The 24,808-nt window shown below is 43.3% G+C and overlaps 1 protein-coding gene across 1 annotated transcript in view; it reads left to right on the top strand.

Moving 5' to 3' along the window:
* The window catches only part of DNAH10 (dynein axonemal heavy chain 10), a 1,963,751-nt gene that overhangs the window by 268,857 nt on the left and 1,670,086 nt on the right, over window positions 1-24,808 (top strand). The window contains exons 9-11 of the mRNA XM_086942901.1: window positions 1,355-1,545; window positions 5,373-5,571; window positions 5,751-5,945. Coding sequence (XP_086799027.1) covers window positions 1,355-1,545; window positions 5,373-5,571; window positions 5,751-5,945 — 585 coding nt within the window. The remainder of the gene's footprint in view (window positions 1-1,354; window positions 1,546-5,372; window positions 5,572-5,750; window positions 5,946-24,808) is intronic.

The raw sequence follows: 24,808 nt of genomic DNA, 5'->3' as shown, positions 1-24,808 counted from the left end.
CGCAGCGCGGCCCGGGACAAAGGGGCGGGGCTTAAAAAAGGCACCAGAAACGCCCCCGAATCGCGTTTTCAAGAGAAAGCGCGATTGACAGCCTCTGTCTCCCAATGGCTAGCCTCCATTTATGGAGCTAGCCAATGAGAGGCAGAGGCGGGGCCGACATCCCTACTGTAGACAATAGTTTTCGATCTGGGAGGGGCTTTGCCCCTCGCCAGGTCGAAACCTAAAAAGCACTATGGAGGGAGCAGCAGGCAGTGAGATTAGGAGGGACGGTAAAACAGTACCTCGATCACATCTGGAGTAATTTAATTTAATGGTTTTGTAAAGCGCGTAGTAACTCCGAAGAGCATCCCAGCGCTGATCTGCTTCTCCAGAGGTTTTAGCAACTGGTAGGATTAGATTTGAGGGAAAAGGAAGGTCTTCAAGGTCTTTCTGAACTGGAGATAGTTAGGTTCTGTCCTAAGTTTTCGGGGTAACTGGTTCCATCGTTTTGCCGTGTGGACCGAAAAGCGACGGCCACCGGTCTTGGCTTTTCTCACTCTAGGGACTGCAATAAGATTTTCTGCATTGGATCGGAGATCCCTCTCTGCTTTGTAAGGGATTAAAAGTTCTTTCAGAAGAGGGGGACCGTTGTTATTGAGTGTTTTATGGGCCAAGCAGAGGGATTTGAACAAGACCCTTTCTCTGATTGGAAGCCAGTGGAGAGAGTTGAGGGCCGGCCTGGCGGAGGATCTTCCAGGTGTGCCCGTAAGTAATCGGGCTGCGGCGTTTTGGACTTTCTGTAGTGAGTTCAAGGTGGCTTCAGGGGCTCCCAAGTATATAGCGTTACAGTAGTCTAATCTTGCCAGGATTAGACCCTGTATGAGGAGCCTCCTTGCGGTCTCTGGGAGCAGGGGAAAGATAGCGGAGGGGCTCAGTAAGATGAATCATTCTGTGCTTGGTCCCTTCTCCACAGAAACGATCGAAAGTGACGTTCGTCCGGCACTGGCCAATTAAACATGCATGAATATGGACACTGAAGCCATTACATGGTAAACAAGGGGCGGGCTCCAAACCTTCTTTACAAACAATAGTGCTTTGGAAGCGAGATTCATGCGCTAGCGCATGCACTTACAGGCCCAGCCCTTTAAATTAGTAAAAATGCACATAAGTTTTGTTGTAAAAATGTACTTTTTTTTTTTTTTAAGAATCAGGCCCCTAATAGAGTGATGTTTTATTTACCCACATCTATGAGATATTTAAGATATGTTTGTTAATATTTAACTGTGCTCTGTATTATAATGCAGAGCCACGTTGAAATTGCATTTAAATTTCTAAAACCATAGCAATTACAGTTGAATATTTGCACTTTTTTCAGAATTTGACTCACGGTACTGGCTTCAACGTAGTTGTTGATACAATTCCTTCCATGATGAATGCCATACGGATGGTGTGGATTATCTCACGACATTATAATAAGGATGAAAGGATGGTGCCATTAATGGAACGCATTGCTTGGGAAATAGCTGAAAGAGTCTGCAAAGTTCTCAACATTCGAACTGTGCTTAAGTAAGTATCTTTACATATTGTAAGATGCGCACATCATTGGCCTAACTCATGTGAATATGATAACTCCAGTAACAGCATAAGAGCCTCAAGGACAACAAGTGAGCCTGGCTCTACACTATGTAACCATGTCATCATGCGTCAAGGACATGGCATTGCTTAGGTAAAGTTGGGATTGAAAATGGGCAGCTGTTTGACTGTATTTTTTAAAGCATAGTAGAATGGAGACCGGTAGGCATTACTGGGTTCATTTGGGTCTGAGGGAGCGGGGTTCCTTGAATCTCAATCTCTTATTGAAGTCCTCAAAGAGAACCCCTCTACTGGCTGTATGGACCTTTGATTGTTGACTTGAGGAGTAATAAAAGAGCTATCAAGAGCAATATATTTCAAATACTGTGAAACCAATGTGTTTTCACAGAAACAACAGGGAGGCTGGTGTCCAAACCTTAAAGGTTTTATTAGCAAATTAGTTACAAGTCAAATCAATCGGCAAAAGTGAAGAAAATATGTTGTAAGAGCCTACACATGTAAATGATCAGACAGTCTGAATTTGTATATTATATGGAAAAAGATGAAAAATAGAATTAGCAGATTCCATAAAGGAACTTACCTATTGTCAAAAAAGTATTGAAAGTGAAAAGGGGAAATTCTATGATAAATGAGGTGTCAGCTTCAGAAGAAGGTTCAAGTGGAAAAAGTATGAGTGCTCAAGGCTCAAGGAAGAACCCCAACACTTCTCTCACTGAAGTCAGGACAGGGTCTATTAAACTATTCCAAGGACCCCAAAATTAAAGCACGAAAGAAACTGGTAGAAGACTCTCCATAGCATTTCCCACCAAACAGACAAATCGAGAAGGACCATTCTCTGGGGCAGGTAAACTTCCCAGCTTCCAAGCACCAAACAATGCAGCAACTGTCTGGGAGACCTTGGATTTTACATTGGTTTGGTCTGCCTGGTACAGGAAGATCTCTGCCACCATCTCAGTCTTCTTGTCCGAAGTCAGTTTGTCATTAGGTTCCAGCTAACCTTCAGTCTTATACAGTAGACAGTAAGCCTATTCTAGCTAATGTGGCACACAAAAAGAAACCCAAAGAGGAGAGAAAAATAAGACATTGGCAAAGCCTTATAAGAAAATTAACTTTATGTTACTTGGGGCCGGTTGCAAGTTAGGCTAACTTTACATCAAAATGGCTTCCCAGCAGGTACATTTAGTATGAGTAAATATAATAATTACCTTCGAATATAAGTGTGGCTCTTACAAAACAAAATGTAGTCACCTACTGCTGATTAAATATTAAAATGCTTACAAATTAATGGGATTATCTTATAACATGTCTAAATGACGCACAAGTGCACAAAAACTAAATGTGTGCTAGATCAGATCTAAAGTGTTTTTTATAATAGGATTTAAAAGGACATTTTTTAATAGGGCTGACTGGTTGCACATTTTTATTGAGAAGCAGGTTTGCAAGGCATTGGTTGATATATTGGTGGGTTGTTGCCATGCTGAAGATACTTTTCAGATAGTTTTCAAACTGTCAGCATTGTTACCTTGATTTACATTTTTGAGAGATAATGCAGCAGTGAGGGTACTTATTTTGTGACTTGGAGGATTCAAGGAGGGTGTTTTAGATTTAGAAGATCTTTTCCACTTTTTTCATGAGAAGTTATGGGAGGATGCGGATGGAGGTTTACATCTTTGGAGAAAGAATGTTTCTAGAACAAGAAAACCTTTGAAAGAAAGATGCACTAGGGCTCATGCTCCTAGAGATGCTTGGAAAGGCCTGGAAAAAAAGAGAGTTTGTGAGCCTCATACTACAGCTCCTGGAGATATGACTTTTCCAGTGCCACTAGCTCAAGTAAGATTCTAGACCAAACTTTACTAGCATATTAAAATCAAGGGTTAGGGAGTGAAGAGGTAGTGCTCATGAGAGTACTATCGTGGATGCATCCCCCTCCATGCAATGAATTAGAAAACAAAAAGATCCACCTAAAAGGGGTTTACTGTATGTCTAGAAGTGTAAGACATACACAATATTTGTTAAAATACCCCTCAAACACCAAAAGGGCCCTTGGTGTCATGCTTCATCATCGAGGTCTTCCCGCATCGCTGCGGGACGGCCGTGCTGGGACTGGCGACTACGCTGGAGCACTTTGTTATTGTAAGTGCTATGTGAGGTGTATCTGTTGTGAGTGAAAAGGGTCAGGGGTGGATGAAAAAGTGATGTTAAAAAATACCGCGGTTCTCGACCCGGAGGCTCATGGAGCATTGGATTCAATGCTCCATGAGCCTCCGGGTTGAGAACCGCGGGTTGGCGAGAGAGGAAGCAATGACTGCACGACTTCATATGAAAGTTCCATTTTACCTCTCGACCAGGACGCTCATGGAGCATTGACCTCTTACCTTTCTAGCCTATTCTCAGAAATACTGATAGAGCTTTAGAAAACATATGCCCGTACCACATAGGTATTGTATTTTAAAATCACTTGTATATATTTTTCTTCACATATTGATAGCAACATAGCGAATGACTGAGGGATCTTACTCTGTCCTGACGAAGAAGCATTTCCGGCTTCGAAACATGTTGACACCGCCAGGAGAATCAGCAGATCACAAGCGTGATTTCTCCGACCCACTCTTTTTAACAGTACCAGCCTATGACCAAATAACGTTTTTTGAATCCATAAGGCCAGGTATTTTTTAACATCACTTTTTCATCCACCCCTGACCCTTTTCACTCACAACAGATACACCTCACATAGCACTTACAATAACAAAGTGCTCCAGCGTAGTAGCCAGTCGCAGCACGCCCCGTCCCGCAGCGGGGCGGGAAGACCCCGATGATGAAGCATGACACCAAGGGCCCTTTTGGTGTGTGAGGGGTATTTTAACAAATATTTGTGTATGCCTTACACTTCTAGACATACAGTAAACCCCTTTTAGGTGGATCTTTTCGTTTTCTAATTCAAACTTTACTAGCACCTGATTGTGGACTCCTTTATGTAGGACCATGCCTTTAGAACACTCTTTATAGGGGGTTCCCCATTTAGAAAGATTTCCATATCCTTTCTCTTTTCTCACTTGGTCCCCTATCACAAGTGATTCCTCTTCATTGACAACTTGGCAGCCATTGTTGTTGTTTAACAGTCTTCAATGGCCATGTTTTTATTCTCATCAGCAATTATGCCTTTCTCAATGAAGAATTCACTAATGAGATGGTGACCGATAGCCATAGGAGAGATAAGGGATAACAAGTGGTCACATTTGATTGTCCCTACTTTTATCACAAAACACTGACACTATTTCACTTAATTACTCTTACCTCCCCAAACCTGAAGATTATTGGCACATTCCTGTGAGGTATTTGTCTGGAAAGAGGATCTTAAGGGAATGAAACCGTTCTGGAAGGAAGTTCCCGCTCTATTAACATACATGGCAGAGCTCGGAGCCAAATGGGGCAAGTGGTGGCCAAGCACCTACTAAGCCCAAACGTCAGCATTAATCCTATATGTCAGCTAGTTTGTATATAGATATTCAGTGCTGCACTGCAAAAATACCAAAAGACTGTATGGCCTTTTAAGTAATAAACTTGTGAATCTATAAAAGATATCAATGGTGATGAATCCTGTTTTCAGATAAGTAATTTAATTTTAAAGTGTATGTCAACAGTGCAATGGTACAAGTGGCAATGTGTGTTTGCCAGTGCATGTGTAGCATAATGAACTGTAGCTGTGGAGCATGAGTTAAAGATAATAGTTCTTATAATGAAAGGAAGACACCTTGCAATTGTTTTAGCAAATTTCAAACTCTGTTTCATTTGGTTTGTAGGGAAAACAAGCAAGCTGCCAAATTAAAGACCATGGAGGCCAAACACAGTCTAGAAACATGGAAAAATACATACTTTGAAGTGCGGGCAAAAATTGAAGCATCAGGCAGAGACCAGCGATGGGAGTTTGATAGGAAGCGCCTGTTTGAGAAAACAGATTATTTGGCAGGAATCTGTCAAGATCTTTTTAACACATTGCAGGTAAGAGAGCAACCTGTATCACTTTTACATCTCAAAAAGATGATGGCTAATGACACATTTATCTAAAAATACAAGTTCAGTACATCTCAGGAATTATGACCAACCTGCTGTTTAGGAAGCTGATATGGAGTTAAAGTTTCTGACTATATCTAAAAGATGTTTTTTTTTTAACTCAACAGATTCTTGAGGAGTTTTATAACATATTTGGCCCAGAATTGAAAGCTGTCACCGGGGATCCAAAGAGGATTGACGATGTAATACGACGGGTTGATGGGCTTGTCATCCCAATGCAAACACTAACATTCGATCCTTTTAATATCAAGTATTCCAATCAGTGGAAGGCTGTGATGGACAATTTTAATTTCGAAGTCCTGGTAAGGAGCTGATAATGTTACATACATTATAAGAATGCCACTAATTCCTCAAAAACATGATGTTTCAATATTATCAGTATTCGTAACCAATAGTCTGACAATGACATTATCCAAAATCTGACCTGAAACTGAAGGGATGCACAATGACATGAACCCTACCACAGAAACCGTTTAGTCCTTGAAGAGGGTGTCATCAGATGCATACTGTCCTTGATCCTGTTGAATTCATTTGAGGTGGCCTGTTTTATGAAAAATAGGAAAGTAAGAAAGATTATCTCAGGGAGTTATCTCATTGAATTTGCATTTCAATTTAACTGAATTATATGCGTAAATGAATTGATTTGGGAGATAATGTTAATTTTTCAGCTTGGTGGAGCCTCTGTGCGAGGATGAGTTTTTGAAATACGCATGCTACCCTTTAGTAGTGCTTAGTTATAGTTGACATTTTATATTCCTCATGGCCTTCCACCTAGGCACCCCGAAACACATATATGGAACACCTTCAAAACAGTGTCTTCCTGCGACACTACAGAACAGGGCATGCTGCAGTCAACGAGCTACGCTGTAGTAATGAATAATATTAAACTCTTTGTAAGAGAATAGGAGTTGAAGGTGTGGGGGTTGGGTAAAAATACCTTGTGGATAGCAACTGTTACTTTAATAGATGCTCCAGGCGGCATGATTACAAATGGGAAAGAAAATAGTGGGAATTTCTTCAGGGTACTGTGGCCTGAACTTCCTCTTATGATCTGGTCAACATTTCTGATGGATACATCTCCCAGTGGATTCCTCACCTTGTGAATATCCCCTGCGCCAGCAACATTCGGAAACTTTTGTAGCTCTCCACGTCGACGAGGATGTAGACGAGTCACAGAGGCACGACTCTGCTCGCGACCTCGCTGACGTCACTGGATCCATAATAGAGCCTCGCCGGCGTGATGACGACAGTTCCCTTTTTTCTGCGCCGTCGACGCCAACGGTTTTTGGGGCTCTCCGTAGCTTGTTACTTTGTGTTTTCCAGTTTGTATCCTGTTCTATCTTTTACTCTTTTCAAGGATGTCGAGAAAATCAGGATTCAAGCCTTGCAGGGAGTGCGGTGGACACATGCCATAACAGATCCTCACGACGATTGCGTATGGTGTTTGTCATCGGACCATGACGTCGAGGAGTGTCCTTCCTGCAGGAAGATGAACCCGAAGGCTCTGAAAGAAAGGGAAGCCAAGCTGTTTATGGCTAAGATGTGTAAAGAAAAGAGAGGTCGGAGGAGATCGAAGACCAGGTCGAGGTCGAGATCGGGCTCGAAGTCGACGTCGGGTCATGCTTCAAAATCCAGAAAGCATAAGAAAAAGAAGAGGCATGGTTCTCTATGCCATTCGAATAAAGAGGAGGCTCAGTCGTCGGCTTCGAAAGCTCATCGACATCGAAAGGACTATATATCTCCTTCTCCTTCCCCAGTGAGAGTATCTTCTCTTGTGGCTTCACCAGCGCCGAATCCTTCTCCTTCTCCGGAGCATTCTCCGGCTCCGGAAGAAGAGGTACCAGTACCTGAAAGGCCATCGACTTCAGTGGATCCTCCGTTGGCGCCAGCAGGCCTGAGTCCAGTGATCCCTATGCCTGAGCGCATTCCAGGCGAGTACCCTCCTTATCCTGGTCCAGGGCAAGACCCGACGCATTATCTTAATGCGATGTACGGTGTCTTTGCGAGGGCTATGTACCCCTCTGGTGCACCTTTGAGTTCCATGGCATTCAATTTGGTAGTACCTCAGGCGTATGCTCCAGCTCCCTTCATGCCATTTATGCCTACGGCTCCATCTTGGCATTTCCCGGCGCCGAGAACGTCGACGCTGACGTCGATTCCTCCATCTCCGGCGCCGTCAGCTCGACCTCGGTCGACTTCGAATGTGCTCCTGGATCCGGGTTCGACGCCGGATCCAACTCCGTCGGATTCGTGTGCGACTCCATTGGCCCCAAAGATAAGGTCCAGACGGGAAGCACAAAGATTGCTGGAGGAGCAGCATTACAGGGAAGATGAGATGGAAGAAGGAGAACTTCAAGAGTCAGAGGACTTTTTTGAGACCTAAGAGAGTCAAGTGGTTTGGAACTATCACCAGAATGGCAACTCTCTCCTCCTTCAGAGGTTCCCTCCAAAGATGTGGTTTCTTACCACACTGTGATTCGTAAGGTGGCTGATCTTTTTGGATTTGCAACTCCCGACAACGGAATTTAAATCTAATATTCTGACAGAAGTGCTTCATTCTCCTTCTGTAGTAATTGAACCTTTACTTCCATTTAATGAAGCTATCACTGAGCCAAATATGGAAGTTTGGCAAAAACCCTTTTCGGCACCTGCAGTTTCGAGGTCAGTTGCCAGAAGATATAGGGCGGCTCCAGGAGATCCGGAGTTTTTATCCTCTCATCCTGCTCCTGAGAGTTTAGTTATTCAAGCCGCCTACTCAAAGAAATCGGCAGGAGCTTTTCCACAGACTCCAGGTGACAGAGAGTCTAAGAGACTGGATCAGGCAGCTAAAATTGTGTTTTTATCAGCTTCTATGGCTCTTAAGTCCACCAATGCCACTTGCCTTTTGGGCAGGTATATCCATGCTTTAATGGATTCTGCTAGACAACTGACCCCAAAGTTGTTGGAAGAGGACAGAAAGAACGTTGATGAGGTCTTGTCTAACACTCAGGCAGCTGCAAAACAGGTGATACAGAGTGGCCTTGATACAGTGGACTCTGTAGCCAGGATAATTGGGTTGTCGGTTGCATCTAGGAGGGGTGCCTGGCTTAAGTCTTCAGAATTTTCTCAGGATGTCCAGGCAAATCTTTTGGACCTCCCATTTGATCGTTCTGGACTTTTTGGGAAAAAGGCAGATGCAGCTTTGAAAGATTTAAAGAAAGCAAGGCTACAGCCAAGTCCCTGGGTCTGCAGACACAGCCTAGGGGTTCTTCTTATAGGAAGTTCAGGGGCTTTGGAAGGTTGTCCTTTCGGACATACAGACCACCTCAACAGCAGCAGCAGAATACTCTAAATAAGTCATATAGGGGCAGGAACAGAGGTCGGCCACGAGGTCGACAACCCTCCTCCTCCTCTTCCTCTACCTCTCCCCCTCTTACCACAGCAAAGCAGCCAGAGGTCCCCCATTCTGGATCATGTTGGTCCTGTGGGGGGTCGGCTTACTCATTTTCTACAAAATTAAGAATTGGTCACTACAGACCGTTGGGTTCTCAATCTCGTAGAAAATGGGTATGCTCTTTCCTTTTGGGAATTCCCTCCAAATTACCCTCTTTGCCAAGGAGCTTGCTCGGAGGACCATCTTCTTCTCCTGTAAGAGGAAGTTCTAACCTTGTTAAAAAAGGGTGTGATAGAGGTGGTTCCAGAGCAGGAAAGGGGTCAGGGATGCTACTCCCGGTATTTCCTGATACCCAAGAAGGATGGCAGGTTACGTCCAATCCTGGATTTCAGGGTCTTGAATCTTTTTCTAAAGCAAGAAAAGTTCAAGATGCTCACCCTAGCTCAGGTTTTTCAAGCGCTGCAGCAAGAGTACTGGATGGTATCGATCGATTTTCAGGACCCGTATTTTCATATCCCGATCCTGAAGTCACACAGGAAGTATCTCAGTTACACGGTGAGGTAGCAACATTATCAGTTTGCGGATCTTTCGTTTGGACTTACTACTGCACTTCGAGTCTTCACCAAGGTGATGGCAGTGGTGGCAGCCCATCTCAGAAGATCTGGGATTCCAATTTTCCCCTATCTGGACGAATGGCTGATCAAAGCAGAGTCGCCAGAGAAGGTGTGTCATCATCTGCAGGTGACAACCCAGCTGTTGTACAAATTGGGTTTTTCGATAAATGTACCCAAGTCTCACCTAGTGCCCTCACAGCGCAACCTGTTTATAGGGGTGGTACTGGACACTACTGTCTGTCGAGCATTCCCTCCTCCTCAAAGAATTCTCGATATTCAGGAAATGATTCCCTTGTTTTACAATTTAGCGGTCGTTTCAGTCCTGAAGGTCCTTTGTCGGCTCAGTCTGTTTGCTTCCTGCATTCTGTTGGTCAACCATACACGCTGGCACATGAGGGCACTCCAGTGAATACCTCCACAGGCAGTGGTATCAGCACAAAGGAGATTTCAGGGAGTCTGTGAGGATCTCCAAAGAAGCTGCAGTGGATCTGTCTTGGTGGAGCGTGGAGGGCAATCTGGCTCAGGGAAAGCCCTTCCATCTCCCCCCATCGGTGGCCACAGTGATAACGGCTGCATCCACTCTAGGGTGGAGTGCTCATCTGGGGGATCTGGAGATCAAAGGTCTTTGGTCTCCAGAGGAAAGGTTGCTTCACATCAACCTTCTGTAATTAGGGGCGATACGTTTGGCGCACAAGGCCTTCCTCCCTTCCCTTCGCCATCAGTCGGTTCAAGTCCTAACAGACAACAGGACCGCGATGTGGTATGTCAACAAACAGGGAGGAGTAGGGTCGCATTGTCTTTGCAGAGAGGCTCTGCGTCTCGGTTCAGGACCATTAGATTTGTCTGATGGCAAATCATCTGGCCGGAGTTCTAAACGTACGTGCAGACAGTCTCATTCGGCAGTTCTCAGCCGACCACGAGTGGAGGCTTCATCCGGAGGTGATTCATCACGTCTTCCAGACGTGGGGAACTCCTCGGGTGGACCTGTTTGCTACTCACGAGAACGCTCACTGCCCGTCATTCTGCAGTCTCCAGTATGCGATGCAGGGGGCTCTGGGGGACGCGTTTCAGTTGAGTTGGGGTTCTCAACTCCTTTATGCGTTTCCTACTATACCCTTGATTCCTCGGGTTCTAAGGAAGATTCGCCAAGACCGGGCCCAAGTCATATTGATCGCCCCGTATTGGCCAAAAAGGATGTGGTACACGGATCTTCTCCACCTCTCCTCGTGCCCTCCGCTCCGTCTCCCTTTCAGGGCAGATCTCCTCTCGCAGTCGCAGGGGCAGGTTCTACACCCCCACCACCAGAGCTTACACCTTCATGCCTGGAGATTGAACGGGTAAATCTGAATTCTTTTTCTCTCCGGCCTGACGTGGTGGATGTTATTTCAGCCAGGCGGCATTCCACCAAGTCGATTTATTCCTATAGGTGGTCCAAATTTGTTTCATGGTGTGGATAGAAGTCTATTGACCCCTTAAGGGTCCGTTTATCCAACATCCTTCAGTTTGCTCTTTCTTTAGCCCAACAGGGTTTTGCGATGGCTACAGTGAAGGGTTATTTGTCGGCTTTGTCGGCATTCCTTTGTTTGCCGGATCAGCCATCATTATTTTGTTGCGTGTTTATCTAGGTTCCTGATCGATACTGCGACCTTATGCCTCTATTCGGCTATAAATCCATTTATTCCCTATATTGGCATAACAGTTCAAGTGCGATTTTCAGAAAAGTCATCTCTGGCCTCACACGAACAGAGCCACATTCCAGCATAGTTCTCTGCCACTTCCTTTACAACCAATTAGTGCAATGACAGAGCAGAAGTCACTATCTGATATTCCTAGATTAACACTCCGAGTTCTTCAACAAGATAAAAACTCAGCAAACCTGGAAATCCCCGCTTGCTGTGTTTTGATTAGTAATGGAACTCTAATGAGCAACTGATAACTATCACTTCCTAGTGACATCTTTAATTGACGTCTTATGTCCAGCAAACTTGCGTCAAACCCGGCACCTGTCAGGTATAAATATTACCAACGTTGCCTTAAGCAATGAGAGCTGTCGTGCTGTTGTATGCTGCCGTGCACCCTGTGTGCATCCCATTGCTGCTGCAGGCAGTACGCTGCTGCTGTTGTCCCTTGGTGGTGAAGCTACTGATACCATTATCGCTGCTAAAGCGCGAACGATGGTGCAGTACGCTTAGGAGCTGAACAGCCGTCCCTCTGCGAAAAGCAGATTCCAGCTGCCGTGGACGCTGTCCCCCGCCTCCTCCTCCCGACGCGCTGAAGAGAGCCGCTGCCTTTCTCCTGCAGAGAAATCCAGCTCCAGCGTTTCCGGTCTGCCCTCGCGGGTGACTGGGATATCGAGTGCCCCCTGAAGGAAATACCAGACTTCCATCATTCTATTCAGAGGCATGGTGTTGACTAAACCCTTAGACGAGAATTCTTGAAGCAAACCTTGGCAAAACCAACTTAACTTAAATCTACTTACTTACTCCCCTTCCACGTGTTAGGCTTAGGTCAGGCACACTGGGGTAGGCGTAGTTAGAAGCACCAGTTGAGTATGTTAGCCTAATGTATATATGACTGTATATATGTTTTATTACTTTTAAACCATTGTATGGCTAAGAAACCATATCAATGCTTTTACAGTTCTATTTCGCAATACTTATCTTACTGTACGTACTTTTTATAATAACAAGTCTTGCAATTGTGGCAATACATTTCTCTTGTACGAGAAGAAAGACTGTTCAATAAATGTTAACCCTTTATTGACAAACGCCCGTCTCTCTGTTCTCTACATCTCGTGAAAATAAACTGCACTAAACTGACTGAGTGAAATACATGTCTATTGTTTCACACGACCCTAGAGATTGACTCTTGATCTGAGGAGCAAAGTTGTCATGTTGCACGGTTGTTGGAAAGCTGAATCCCTTCTTGTCTGTGCCAGGGAAGCTGATCACTTCCCATGCAGAGAAGAAAGTTTCCAGTGACCTCTGAGCTAGTTGGTAACACACCCAATTAAGTTTAGCATAGTCAGTGGAGGCCTGGAATATCCGCAGTTCCACGTCGATACTACTGTTTATGTTATTCCAATGCGCAGGGCCTAGTGGGAAACTAGGAACTACACTACAATTTAAATCACCTATTGTGTTACGTTTTATTAAGGCCTTACCAACAAATTTTTGCCCACTTAATTTATTGTGCCTCAATGGGACTTAAATCTTGTCTTAACCTACTTGATGTGTTCTCCCTTTGAGCCCTTGCACAAGTGTCCCTTGAGACTGTTGTCTTTTAAAACGGTATTTCTAGTTGCTATTACCTCGACAAGGAGGGTAAGTGAGCTTCAAGTTCTGAATTTGAAAGCCCCATTTTTGACTATTCAAGCTGAAAGAATGGTACTCAGGACCAGGGCTGCTTTTCTGCCTAAGGGGGTAACTCCCTTTCATCTGGGGCAGTCCATTACCCTTCCTACCTTCTATCCTCCCCCTCACCCTTCGAAGGTGGAGGAGCGGCTTCACCACTTGGACCCAAAGAGGGCGGTGAGCTTCTACCTTGACAGAACTAAGGACTATCGTGTGGATGACCAGCTCTTTGTGGGGTTTTCTGGCTGCAGAAAAGGCAGAGCCGTGCACAAACGCACACTTTCCAGATGGATTGTCTTGTGCATCAAGATTTGTTACTCTTTGGCCGGAAAGGAACCTCCAGAGGGTTTAAGAGCTCATTCTACTAGAGCAAAGTCTTCAACATCTGCTTTGTCTAGAGGTGTTCCTGTGGAGGACAATTGTAGAGCGGCAACTTGGGTCTCCCTCCACACTTTCGCAAAGCATTATGCTTAGATTCCCAAGTGAGGAGGGATGGCCATTTTGCGCGTTCTGTCCTTCAGGATTTCTTGGTATAGAGGAGTTGACACCCTCCTCCGGGAGGGGGGACTGCTGTGGGATTCTATTCACAAGGTGAGGAATCCACTGGCAGATGTATCCATTAGAAGAACAAGTTACTTACCTTTGGTAACGTTTTTTCTGGTGGATAAAGTATTTGCCTGTGGGTTCCTCACTGACCTACCCGCCTCCCCGTTGTCCACTTTTTTATAGCTGCAAGCTGTTTATTTTATGATTGTATCTTTCAATGGAAATGTTTAATTGTTCTTGCTTTTTGCATTGATTTCACACTGTGTGTGTTAGTTTGAATACTGTGTACTGTGTATACTGTGCCTATTTGTCGGTCCGTCCGTGTGCCTCGGGGGCACGGAAAAAAGGGCGGAACTGACGTCATCATGCCGTCGAGGCTCTATTATGGATCCAGTGATGTCAGCGAGGTCGCGAGCGGAGACCTCTGTGACATTGTCTACGTCCTCGTCGGCGTGGAGAGCTACAAATGTTTCAGAATGTTGCTGGCGCAGGAGATATTCATAAGGTGAGGAATCCACAGGCAGATACTATATCCACCAGAAAAAGTGTTACCGAAGGTAAGTAACTTGCTCGTTTCTGACACCCTTGCCTTTGGATTTCGTCAGGACTGGAAATCTCACTCCCTGGAACCATTCCTTATTCACTTATATACCCAGTATATATGTCGGAGTAGGGATCTCTACTTTGTGTATATAGTGAGTTTGAGGAGGATGAGCCCCCCTCTATTCTCCCTCTTATTTGTAGAATAACAGTACAAAGTTCCCTCACACACTGAACAGGCACCATCTAGCCTTCAGCAGTGCAAGCTTCACCCCACATGGTCATCAGCAAGCTCCCTTGCTAACACAATAGGTACAGCATATGTCCCGCAGGGCAACTAGCCCTCACTTACAGAAAAAGGTACAACCTGTCATCAATGATTATGCTTGCTTCAAGTCCCTAGCTGTGGCCCTCTGAGGCGGATATCAGATGTTTGAATTAAAGCATTTACATTTAGGTACATTACAATGCCTCAATTACAATGCTAACATTTGCATCGAATTGTAATGTAACTCTTTGAAAATTACATTTAGAACACAAACCTATACATCACATTTTATCCAGCAGTGCAATTTATAAATATTTTAAAGAAGCAACACTGCCATCTACTGGTTTTTTTTTTACTGTAAATACAGTGTTAATCCTTAATTCATTATTTTTGGATGACATATTTATAATCCGGATCTAAAACGGAACAATATTTTTTATAACTTTTTTTATAGAATTGTACTTTATGAACACAACGTAATTTTTTTATCTAAAATTATTTTACCCACATTTGTATCTATATCACTATTATTAATCGTTTTTGTTAAAATGTAATAAATAAGAGCAAGTTATTAAAAATATATATATTTTAAATTACAATATAATTAATGTATTCCCTTTAAATTACTACCCACCGTTTCCACCAATATCACCTAATCAAGCTGTTTATAAATAGAATGTATTTTGTTTAAATATATTAAATATATATATTTAATGTAAATTAAAATGTTGATTTAAAAAAAATTATGAAACTTAATGTTTTTCAGTTTAATTTCTACCCATCCTTTGCTTCATATCAATTTAAACACACATTCTGAAAGTGCTTGAAATTCAAATAAATATGAATTTAATTACCAGTTTCTTATATCCCCTTAAAAACCTTTCCTTAAATTAAATGTCATTTGAATAAAGAAAAAATGACATCCTACTTTATGCCCGTCTGGTTGTTTGATCCTGAACCTGTAATGAACATCGCAAACATGTAACTACATAGACTCAGATTTACTACACGTTATAAACAAAAGTGAATTAACTGTCATTCTATGTAAATGACATGTGATATAAATAATGCACTGAAATTGTAAGTCCATGTAAACTGATTCATTGCAAAGGTAACATACCATCTGAAGCATGTCAATGCTGTATCATAGAACCTAATTTAAAAAAATCATCCAAACACTGATTTAGCTGTTATATTTTGTTCTGCTGATGCCATAATTTTTTCATGTGGCTAAAATGTACTTGCTGACGGCAGATCTGGCTATCAAATATATAATAAATCTGCTGCTGGTTGATATTACCATGTATGTATGATTTTCAACAGAACCTCCTTGCCAGTGGTTATCCTTTTTAATCAGGAAAGAACATCCTTCCATAACTCCACAAGACCATTTTCGTTTTGCATAACACCAGCAAATGTTGAACAATCTCCCTAACTGATGAATCCATCAAGATCACAGGGATAATCCTTTGTATTAATTTATTTCATATATACTTATTTTAATTGTCCATCCATTGTCGAATCATTTCATTTTGCTAAACAGAGGCTGTTAAACATCCATAGTCCTAATGGATTCATTCTTTAACATTAGTTCTTTAACATAACAATACAACATATGTTTCAGACAGTGAAATGTCCTTTAACAAGCCTATAACTAAACATCTATCACTAAAGGCAAATGTAGCATAACAAAAATCAAATAAACAAAACATATTCTTTTGAAATCAAAGAGATATAATGAGCATGGGTACATACTTAATGTGTTTCCTCACAACGATTGCATGGGCATCATGTTGTTCATATAGTCCTCCCACTATGTTTTTTTAATCTTTATCCAAAATGCATTGTTCTATAGATCAAGGAAACTTACAATTTTAAAAAACAATAGTTAATGAACATGCTAATTAAGTATTTCAGAAAAACTAAAATTAACACTCTTATATGCAAATTATTCAAATAAATCTATTACAAAGAATTATATATAATCTCTAATATGTGCGCCTCTCCATCAAGACATATGATAAAAGTGTGGAGGGGGGGATGTGAAGTCTTGTTTTCCTTACCTCTGGATAACATGATACACATTGAAATTTCTCAATTGTTGGGACTTGCTGCCCCAACCACACCTTAATGCTATTGTGATTGTTGACGTATGAGATATGCCTCCATGTTGTACTTTGGATGCTGCTTAGAAAAATTGAATAAACAAAGTTTGTAAAAAAGAAAAATAATCTCCAAGAAAGACTAGCCTTGGCTGTATGTTCATAGCAGCTTGGAAATCAGATAGTCATAAAGTAAAAAAACCTATTATGGCACCCTCATGTTAGAAGCTAGTAAACAGGAAAAAATGTATGAGGCACAGTAATGTATCTACTAGTACTTTCTCCAAAATATTAGATGCAATGCTAAAGTCTGGACTAAATGTTGCAAATGTCAATATTGTACCAATATCAGGAAGATCTATAACTTGTATTATTTACCTTACCTACTGTTCGATGTAGCCACAAAAAAAAAGAGGGGGACCAGAAACTATTCCCCTTTGATTTTTCACCATAGTAAACTGAAAAATTGGCATATATTTCAACTACACGTCGCAGAGTTTTACGTTGGTCTTACTTGATTATCACCTGATGTCCTGCACCTAACTGGCCACTTCCTTATCTCTGTCATATGATCATACAATATCTCCTGACAACCCCATATTCCATATAGTGTGCTACGAATATTGTACTTTACTGCAGGTACTTATCTGTGAATCCCTCCATGGTCACTCAAAAATTATCTCATGCATTATGAGAGTCATTTTGCCTGTCTGTTTCCATACTTGCATGCTCATTCCAATCTCATCGTTGGCCCACTTAGTTACATCTTTCAACCACACTTTCATAATATTTGCCCTGGAGCCTCTCCAAGACCTGACTACAGGCCTCTTTGCCAACACTAAGGTCAAGTCTAGAAAACTAAGGGTGTGTTTAGTGTTTTATTATGTGTCATTTTTCCCACAAATATGAGAGCAGGGTCAGTCCTAATTGAGTTCCAGTGATGTCTTTAACCTCATGCGCGCTATTGTTATTCTGCTCGTATGCTGAGTTTTTAAAAAACCCATGTAACATGACGAGCTGGGCTCGTCATCAGCGTGCGAGGAGGCTACACCATGACGATCCCAGCTCGTCATGAGCGTGGAAGGGGTTAAGCACTTGAGCAATATATCCCCAAAACATCTGGTATATAGAACATTCCCTTTCCATATAATAAATGTTTTCCACCTGTGTACTGCACCTAGGGCAACTGGGATCTGTACTCTGGTAGATTGTTGACAGTTGCTCGGAGGATGGGGGACGGGGGATGGTTATGTGTGGTGCAGATAATTACCTTTGTGGTGCAAAATGATGAATCCTTCACTTGTTTGCTTTAAATAGGTTTATTCAGGTGTTCTCTAATTACCTCAGCCAATACATCTTTCTTCTTTGTGTAATAGCCTACTTTGAACTGACAGACCATTTCATCACTAACCAAATGACATCATGGTCTAAGAATGACATACAGCTCCCACCTTTACAATAGCTAAATATTAAATATATATATATATATATATAACCCCTTCACTGCTAGGCCTTTTTCCCCTGTGCTGAGCTTTTTTTGCCTATTTGGGGTAGTTCGCGCTTATGTCCCTGTACCTTTTTGCCTTTATAAGGTATCCACGCCAAATTTGTGTCCTTTTCTTCCAACATCATGAGGATTCTAAAGGTACCCAGGCATTGTGGATATTTTTTAAATGGGAAAAAGTACTGCAGAAGAAAGCGTCTGTTTTTTTCCCTGCAAATGGTATTAACAAAGGGTATGTGGTGCTGAAATCACAATCTTCTCAGATATCGGGAACAGGCAGACTTTTGTCAGAAAAGTAAACATTTTTACACAGTTTTGGCATTTTATGAGGATATAGCCTATTTTTGCTATGTTTTGTGCTTACAACCTCCTTCCAGTTAGTGGTAGAAATGGGTTTAAAAGCAATAATGGATCCCAGAAACCTATACAATTCTGAAAACTAGACAACATTCTGAATTCAGCAAGGGATTATTTGTGTAGGTCCTTCAGGTTTTTCTATAGAAACTAACAGTTAAAAAAGCAGGCATTTTTGCCACCGTTTTCACCTGTAACTTCTTCTAAGTATGAAATTTTGTTTTTAAAGCAATATACCGTTACATCTGCTGGATATATAGGACTTGTAGGTTCACCAAGAACCCGAGTAACCCAGAGCCAATAACTGAGCTACGTCTTGCAATGGTTTTTCATTGTGCACCGGGTACATAGCAATTCATTTGTTAAAATATAAAGAGTGAAAAATAGGTACCAAGGAAACCTATATATTTCTGAAATGGGAACAAAATATAGAGTTTAGAAGCAGTGGGCATTTGTACATCTCCAAAATTGAGGGTACCTATACAAGCATGTGAATTTGAGTGTCATTTTTCAAAATGACTTCTTTTTTACAAATTGTTTTACATTTGGAAGGCAGAAAAGCACAGAAAGTCAATTGGTAATACCACTTTTCTGTGTTCTTCATAGTCTTCTTATAAAATGCTACCTCAATTGTTTGGGTAGGCCTAGTGCCTGTGACAGTAAATGACCCAACACACAATGTGGACACCACATTTTTGAAGGGAAAACTAACCCTTTTTTTGCAATGTATCAAGCTGTGGATTTTGGACCTAGCTCATCTGGCACCTAGGGAAACTTAGCAAGCCTATACATTTTTAAAAACTAGACACCCGGGGAAATCCAGGATGGGGTGACTTGTGTGGCTCTCACCAGGCTCTGTTACCCAGAATCCCTTGCAAACCTCAAACTTTGTAAAAAAGAAACACATTTTCATCCCATTTCAGTGATGGAACGTTCTGGAATCTGCAGGGAGCCACCCAGCATTGCCCAAAGTCTTCAGATAAAAATTGTACATCACTTGTGTGGATAGGCCTAGTACCTGTGACAGGAAACGTCCCAAAATACAACGTGGACACATCACATTTTTCCAGTGAAAACTGACGCATTTTCGCAATGTGCCTAGCTGTTGATTTTGGATCCTAGCTCTTCCGGCATCTAAGGAAACCTACCAAACCTATACATTTTCTTAAACTAAGCAACCAGGGAAAACCAGGATGGGATGACTTCTGTGGCTCTTGCAAGGTTATGTTACCCAGAATCTCTTGCAAACCTCACACTTTGTAAAAAAAAACTAGCTACATTTTTCTCACATTTCTGTGATATCAAGTTCTGGAATCTGAATGTATCCACAAACTTCTACTCACCAACATTCCTCAACATCTCCCGATAAAAATGGTACCTCACTTGTGTGGGTAGGCCTAGTTCCAGCGACTGGGATTGGCCCAAAACATACTGTGCAGACTTCAAAATTATCAATTACATTGATCCCGGGCTTGGCAGCCACCTAGGGAACCCTCCCAATCCCAGACATTTCCAAAAACCAGACACCCAGAGGAGTCCAGGGAGGTGTTATTTGCGTGGATCCCCCAATGTTTTACTACCCAGAATCCCCTGCAAACCTCAAATTTAGCTGGAAAAAAATCAAATTTTTCTCAGATTTCTGTGTGGTAAAGTTGTAGGATCACTGGTCAGATGCAAATTTCTAACTACACAGCGTTCCCCCAGGCCTCACGATAAAAACGGTACCACACTTCTGTGGGTGGGCCAAGTACCCACAGCAGGGAAGACCCCTAAACGTATATTGTTGAGACATCAAAATTATCTATCACAAAACTACCTGGTTTTGAATGGGGGCCACCTGCGTTTTTGGTCCCGGACTCAACGGCCATTTAGGAAAACATACCAAACCAAGACATTTCTGAAATCTAGACATTCAGGGTTCAGGGAGGTACGACTTGTGTGGATCCTCCAATGTTTTCCTTCCCAGAATACCCTACAAACCTCAAATGTAGCTAGAAAAAAAATCACAATTTCCTCACATTGCTGGCTGGAATCACCGCACAGGCACAAATGTCCTACCACTCAGCGTTCCCATCAGCCTCTTGAATAAAATTATACCTCACTTGTGTGGGTGGGCCAAGTATCCGCAGCAGGGAAGTGCCCAAAACCTATTGTGGAGGCATCAAAATTATCTATCACAAAAAGACCTGGTTTTACAAGGGGGTGTACCTGCCTTTTTGGTCCCAGGCTGGCGACCATCTAGGGAAACCTACCAGAACGCACACATTTCTGAAAACTAGACACCCTGAAGTTGAAGTTGAAGTTAAGGGTTTTATATAGCGCTCGGTCACCATGTGTTTTTTTGGCGCTGGGGACGGACAGCTGCAAGGGAGACAGGAGGGCTGCTTAGGATGAAAAGGTGTGAGAGAAGAGGAAAGTTTTTAGGGCTTTACGAAAGTCCAAGTAGATAGGGATAGACCTGATAGAAAAAGGAAGCGCATTCCAGAAAGGGGGGGCAAGGGTAGAGAACCTCATGCCTCCAAGTTTTTTCCTCCTGAAGCGAGGGACACTTAAGAGAAGCTGAGAGGAAGAACGCAGATTTTTGTTGGGGACATAGGGTTTAATTTTGGAGTTGATAAAAGCTGGCGCAGTGCCTGCCAAGGCCAGAAAAATCCTGCAACCCATCTTGAATAGGGATCGTTCAGAGATGGGCAGCCAATGAAGTGTTTTTAACAGAGGGGTAACATGAGGGGACTTGTTAAGTCTGTAAATCAGGCGGGCCGCCTGGTTTTGAATTAGTTGTAGGCGCCGAAGTTCGTAAGCAGGGACACCTACATACAGGCCATTGCCATAATCAAGACGAGACAAGATCATGGCAAGGAGAATAAGTTTGAGAGCTGTAAAAGAAAAGAAATGGGAAATTTTGCATATGGTTCGGAGTGTCAAAAAGCATGATGAAATCACAGTGCTAATCTAGGGGCCATAGTGAGGTCCTTGCTGACTTTGATCCCCAGAGTTTTTACAGAAGCAGAGGGTGAGGGGGAGGGACCAAGGGAAGGGGGCCAGAAAGCAGAGGTCCAGGGACTGGAGGCGCCGCCCGTAAGTACCAGCTCGGTCTTATCGGGGTTTAGCTTTAGATGGTTGCCATTCATCCATTCGCTGATAAAAGTCATTATAGTTTGAAAATTAAGGATCGAGTTAGAAAGAGGGGAAAGGTTAAAGATAAGCTGGAGGTCATCGGCATAATTAAATACTGTGACCTCCATTTTTTGCAAAGCAGATATAAGAGGATAGATGTAGAGGTTGAAAAGAAGAGGGGAGAGAGGAGCCCTGGGGGACCCCACAAGGGACACAGCGGGTGGGAGCGGAGAAGCCAGCCAGCTGTACGCCTGGGTGTGATTCCCCAAGAATGAAGTGAGCCAGGCCAGAGCGGATCCCGGAATGCCGGCGCCCCCGACACAGTCGAGAAGGATGGAATGATCGACCGTGTCGAAGGCGGCAGACAGATCGAGGAGAACCACAGCCTGAGGGGAGTTGATATCAGCACTCCTTCTGAGCTCATCCAGGACGGACAGGACAACAGACTCTGTAGAATGTGATGGGCAAAAGCTTGCTTGGTTGGGGAGCTAGGAAGTGGTTCTCCTCGATAAAGGCATTGAGGCAGGTGGTAACGTGGCTCTCCAAAATCTTTCCCAGGAACGGGAGTAATGAAATGGGACGAAAGTTGGAGAGAGAAGTAGAATCAGCGCCTGGCTTTTTCAAAATAGGAATTACTTTAGCTGATTTAAACAGGTCCGGGACAATTCCCTGGATTAGAGAGTTATTGAGGAGAGTTAAAGGGGGCTCAGGACAAGTGGAAAAAAATCTCTCTCTAGATGTGGGCGGGGCAGCTGTCGGAGGGGGACCCTGATTTGACCCTCTTAAGCAGGATGGAAAAAGCTTCCTTGGAAATCAGGGTTCAATTGGTCTAGAAAAAAAGAATTAAGCGGGTTGGGGACATAAGAAAGAAGGGGAAGGCGGGGGAATGTTGAGCTTTATGGATGCAATTTTCTCAATGAAGTATTCATTAAGGGAATTGCAAAGAAGTTGTGAGGGGACTGGCTTGGGGGTAACTCTATCAGAAGTGGCTAACTCGTGGACAATAGTAAACATTTCCTTGGGTTTGTTTGCCGCAAGAAGGATCTTGGAAGAAAAATGTTCAGATTTTGCAAGAAGGATGGCTTTCTTATAGTCCCGGAGGAGAGTAGTGTATTGTAATTTTGATGCAGGGCAATATCCACGCCTCCAGTGGCGCTCAGCCTGCCTAAGTGCAAGTTTTTTATCTTTAAGTTCGATAGTAAACCATCTATTGGCCTCATGGAGGCGGCGTATTCTGACCAGTTTGAGAGGGGCTACAAAGTCACAGGTTGCAGAGAGCCAGCTATTGATACCAGCAACCTGAGAATTGGGAGAAATGTCAGCCAGGTCAGGGAGTGAGGCTGAAAGAGAAGAACAGAGTGTGGCTAGGTCCACACAATTCCAGTTCCGTGCCCAGGTATTAATAGGGAGTGAGGACTTAGTATCAATACCTAGTTCAAGGGAAAGAGAAATGAAAGAGTGGTCAGACCAAGGGCAAGGGGAAACTAAAGGGAAAGAAATGTATAAGTTAGCTGACCATATCTGATCCAGAATGTGGCCGTGTATGTGACTTGGGGAGTGTATATCTGAGATAAAATTCAAGGCATGAAGGGATTCTGTGAAATCTCTGGACATGTATCCTCGTGAGGATCAGTGGGCCAGAAATTGAAATTGCCCAATACCAAGACAGAGGAATTGTTGACCACCAAAGTGGCCAACAGTTCCTGTATTGCGGGAATGAAGTGAGGCATGGGTTGGGGAGGTCGATAGAAAAGCGGACATGTAAATGGGACCGCAAGAGCAACAGAGCGGGCGACTAGAAAATCAACAGCAGTGATAGAAGGAAATGAGAGGAGCTGGAACTGGAGATTAGAGCGGGCAATTAAGGCCACTCCACCTCCAGCCTTCCCCTCTGGGCGATCAGCACGTAGAGCAGTGTTTCCCAAACTTTTTTGACCTGCGGCTCCCTTGACCTAATTGGCAGATGGCCGCGGCTCCCCACCATTTTTTTTTACAGTGGGGGGAAGTAAACCCGACCTCGGGAGTACTTCCAGTTGTCTCCCTGAAATGTATTGGGATGCGATGGAAGTTTTATAATCATATTTGTAACAAAATGAAAATATAGCAGTTGTTTAATAAAAGCTTTAATAATGGATTCAGTGAAATATGCTTTATCAAGTGTACCATATTTAGACATGTTCAGTTCCTCTGTTATAATGCGAGTACAAAATACATCACTCAGAAAACGCTTTAACCCAAGTTCTGCCATGTTCCGTTTAACCAATGGCCGGTGTTAATTTTAAAATTCGGTGGACAATGCAACTACAAAATATATCTGTCAGAAGGCAGGTTCCTCCTTGTTCCAATTAACAAATCGCCGGCAGGGGCGGTGGGTGACATTTGAAAGTGGTGGGGCGCAAAGTGATTAGCATACAGCACCGTAGCGAGCGCAGCGAGCAAGCCCGAACCCCGAAAAGGGGGGTTTGGTGGGATGACCCCCCCCAAGAAAATTTTGAAAAAAAAGAAGAAAAATCGTGCATTTTCAAGCAAATTTGAGAAAGCAGAAAGGTTAATAAAGCAATTGTGAAAGTGCAGTTATTACATTAATAGATGGCATAACATAAGTAGCTGCTTATTCAGTATAACCACAGAGCTTCATACATTCCGCCCTATTATGCCCAGGTGCTGAATTCAGACTATAAGACTTTCATGGAAATCTCAGCTCTAAGAGTAGAAGAAGTTGCACAGGAGTTAGGAAACAGCCTTCACAAAGCATTGGGAACCACAGCCCACACAGCTCTCACAGCTCGCACAGCTCTCACTGCCCGCACAGCCCACACAGCTCTCACAGCCCACACTGCTCTCACAGCCCACACAGCTCTCACAGCTCTCACAGCCCACACAGCCCTCACAGCCCTCACAGCCCACACAGCTCTCACAGCCCACACTGCTCTCACAGCCCACACAGCTCTCACAGCCCACACAGCTCTCACAGCCCACACAGCCCTCACAGCTCTCTCAGCCCACACAGCTCTCTCAGCCCACACAGCCCAAACAGCTCTCTCAGCCCACACAGCTCTCTCAGCCCACACAGCTCTCTCAGCCCACACAGCTCTCTCAGCCCACACAGCTCTCTCAGCCCACACAGCTCTCTCAGCCCACACAGCTCTCTCAGCACACACAGCTCTCTCAGCCCACACAGCTCACACAGCCCTCACAGCCCACACAGCCCTCACAGCTGTCTCGATTTTGAATAGAAGTCATTACAGATTACACAGAAAATCACGATGGGGTGCGTTTAAGAGGCGTCTTTTCTCTCATGCCTTTTATGACACCTAACTAAATTAAGGTATTTTAACATCATACATCTGGCATTGCTAATGTCAATGGAACCATGGTGCTGTGACCCCACTTC

This window comes from Lissotriton vulgaris, chromosome 11 (assembly GCF_964263255.1).
Source record: "Lissotriton vulgaris chromosome 11, aLisVul1.2, whole genome shotgun sequence".
NCBI classification, from domain to species: domain Eukaryota; kingdom Metazoa; phylum Chordata; class Amphibia; order Caudata; family Salamandridae; genus Lissotriton; species Lissotriton vulgaris.
This window is presented reverse-complemented; position numbering and strand designations above follow the sequence as displayed.